We start from the raw sequence: 2,863 nt of genomic DNA, 5'->3' as shown, positions 1-2,863 counted from the left end.
AGATACTGAGAAAATTAAACATATTATATTGAATAAAGATGGTGGGCGAGATGTGGGAAAAATGAAATACTATAAATCTGTTTTGTAAGTTCGTCGGGGAGAATTGGGGGACTTTTGTTCGAAGTCGAAACGGCGCTGACGATATAATGTAACTTGGAGATGTGGGTATATAAGTCGGAATCAGATTTTAACTCATACCCCTGAGGACGATGGTGTAGAACCCCACTAAAACATGTAGCTTTTTTTTCGGCCTGTGCCCCGTTTTTACTACAACTAAAATGTTGTGTAACAATGCAACGTTGTAAGTTAGTTTTTAATATTCTATCTGTGCACAAGTGGCGTTTGATTTATGTATAATAAACTCCCCCTGGTGACAATTACACATATCAGATTCTGTGTTATATGTATATATAAGTAAAGTAAATATATAAATATAATAATTATTGTAACACAAGTTTGTAATCTATGTTCTACCCTACCGATAAATACATTAGCATTTATTAATCAAAAAACATAAAATGTAAAGTTAATGTACCGCAAGGTGGCACTTCGTTTAAGCAAATGGAGAATGGGTATGACTAGTAAGATCAAGAGACCAAAGGCTTGAATTAGTTAAAGAAGAAAAAAAAAGCCCCGTCCTTTTCTTTTTCTTTGTAAAGATAACAAGAAACATGAAAAGCACACAGTAATGCTAATTTTGAAGATTTTCTTTTGTTTTATTTTGAGATTCAGGGTTTTCTAGCTTCACAAAAGAACCCATATCATACAAAAGGTACATTAAAAACCGTAAAAAATATATATAGCAAGCCAGAATTAGAGTTGATAAATATTTAGTTAGATATTCATGCAAAATAAATACACGTTAATCGACCATTTCATCAAGATTCCAAAGCACATAGAAAATTAACTCTTTAACTCGTCAAATTTTAACATTTGGATTACCGAAAATACTTCTAGAGGAATAGAATTATTATATTTTACTTTATCCAATATGTTCTAACCCCCTGCATAACCCCCTGCAAAGAAATATATTCTATGTGAAATGACAGACAATTTATGAGTAGCATTCCTGACGGAGCAAAATTTTAAAGTACAAAGTATATTGTACATTCTCGAAATTAAGCCTAATCAAACTGCACAACGTGGTCACAGCTTCCCTCGTGAAATGTTTCACAAGGTTAGTCAATACGCTGTACTGGTGAAATGTTTCACAAGGTTAGTCAATACGCTGTACTGGTGAAATGTTTCACAAGGGTAAGTGAATACGCTGTACTGGTGAAATGTTTCACAAGGTTAGTCAATACGCTGTACTGGTGAAATGTTTCACAAGGGTAAATGAATACGCTGTACTGGTGAAATGTTTCACAAGGTTAGTCAATACGCTGTACTAGTGAAATGTTTCACAAGGGTAAGTCAATACACTGTACTGGTGAAATGTTTCACAAGGTTAGTCAATACGCTGTACTGGTTGAAATGTTTCACAAGGGTTACAGCGTATTGACTTCTGGTGAAATGTTTCACAAGGGTAAGTCAATACGCTGTACTGGTGAAATGTTTCACAAGGGTAAATCAATACGCTGTACTGGTGAAACGTTTCACAAGGGTAAGTCAATACGCTGTACTGCTGAAATGTTTTATGAATAAAAACGGTAGAATTATTGTACTGTTGAAATGTCACAGGAAGAAAAATCAACTGATCAAGGTGAGTTGTATTCAAGTTAGTTTTAACTGTTACATAATGTGAATTTAGAGCTAAATAAATATTAATACATTTCAATATGAAATATAGTAAGCATGCAACTTTGTTCCTGATAACAAGCCGTTTAAAGAAATCGGCTCTGTTCAATTAAACACACGCTCCCTTTTAAAGTTACAAGTTAAAACAGAAGACGCAAACAAAGACTGTAAAGTAGTTAGTACAGGGTCACGTGACCCACCACTCACCTCTCCACCCAATCGTAAGGCTACTCCTGTTTCGGTTTGTCTGGATTGGTGAAAACTGTCTGCCTGAAGAAGTAATATCAGAGAAAATCAAATGTCATGTTATCCTAATACTTGATTTACAATCTCCTCATACAGGAAAACACAAAAATTAAGTTTACTGCTGTACATTCTTAAAAGAATAGTAATATATATATATATATATAGTAATATCGTATACTTTGCACGTCTGCTAAGCTTAATTAAAACAAGGTTTAGCAAAATAACATGTATGAATACATATATAATAGCAAGTTCGTATATTCTATATGTATGCTAAGCCTAATTAGAACAAGGCTTAGCGAAAACTTAGTTTGCTTTTTTATTATCTACACCTGTTTTTATGTTGTTTACCTTGGAGACAGTTAAACTTATATCCGAATTTATTTATTCTTATTATATTACGATAGAAATATTTTACGCAGTATCATTATTCCCTCAGTTGCCTAGATATCTCTCTTGGAATATCTTTAACTACAGAGAGGGATAATAAATTCTGTGTAGAGTTAAATACCGTCATACCATTGGTACTTATGGTGTCACGTGGAAATCACTGACGTAAAGATTGTAATTGGCTTGACTGATAGAAATAAAACAGTTATATGGTTCATATAGTAAAACACTGATACCTTTTGACCGTATTAAATAATAGCGTATATAAAATATTTTTATAGGTGATTGGTGCATACAACCAAAAACAACAACAACAAAAGAACACCGTGATAATATGATTGGTCTACCACACACTGGAATATCAGACAATGTAATTATACTTCGAAACTATATTGTACCATAAAAAGTTACAACTGTATGACTGGTAAATAAATTAACTGTGAAAAATAATATATATATATATATATATATATATATATATATATACTAA

The 2,863-nt window shown here is 32.5% G+C and overlaps 1 protein-coding gene across 1 annotated transcript in view; it reads right to left on the bottom strand.

The window, feature by feature from the left end:
* Nucleotides 1-1,520: 1,520 nt before the first annotated feature.
* LOC111088496 overlaps nucleotides 1,521-2,863 on the bottom strand; it is a 43,864-nt gene continuing 42,521 nt past the window's right edge. The window contains exon 4 of the mRNA XM_022398798.1: nucleotides 1,521-2,007. Coding sequence (XP_022254506.1) covers nucleotides 1,925-2,007 — 83 coding nt within the window. The 3' untranslated portion in view covers nucleotides 1,521-1,924. The remainder of the gene's footprint in view (nucleotides 2,008-2,863) is intronic.

This window comes from Limulus polyphemus, unplaced genomic scaffold, assembly GCF_000517525.1.
Source record: "Limulus polyphemus unplaced genomic scaffold, Limulus_polyphemus-2.1.2 Scaffold3869, whole genome shotgun sequence".
In the NCBI taxonomy this organism is placed as follows: domain Eukaryota; kingdom Metazoa; phylum Arthropoda; class Merostomata; order Xiphosura; family Limulidae; genus Limulus; species Limulus polyphemus.
The sequence above is the reverse complement of the archived record's forward strand: the minus strand, read 5'-3'. Positions and strand labels throughout refer to the sequence as shown.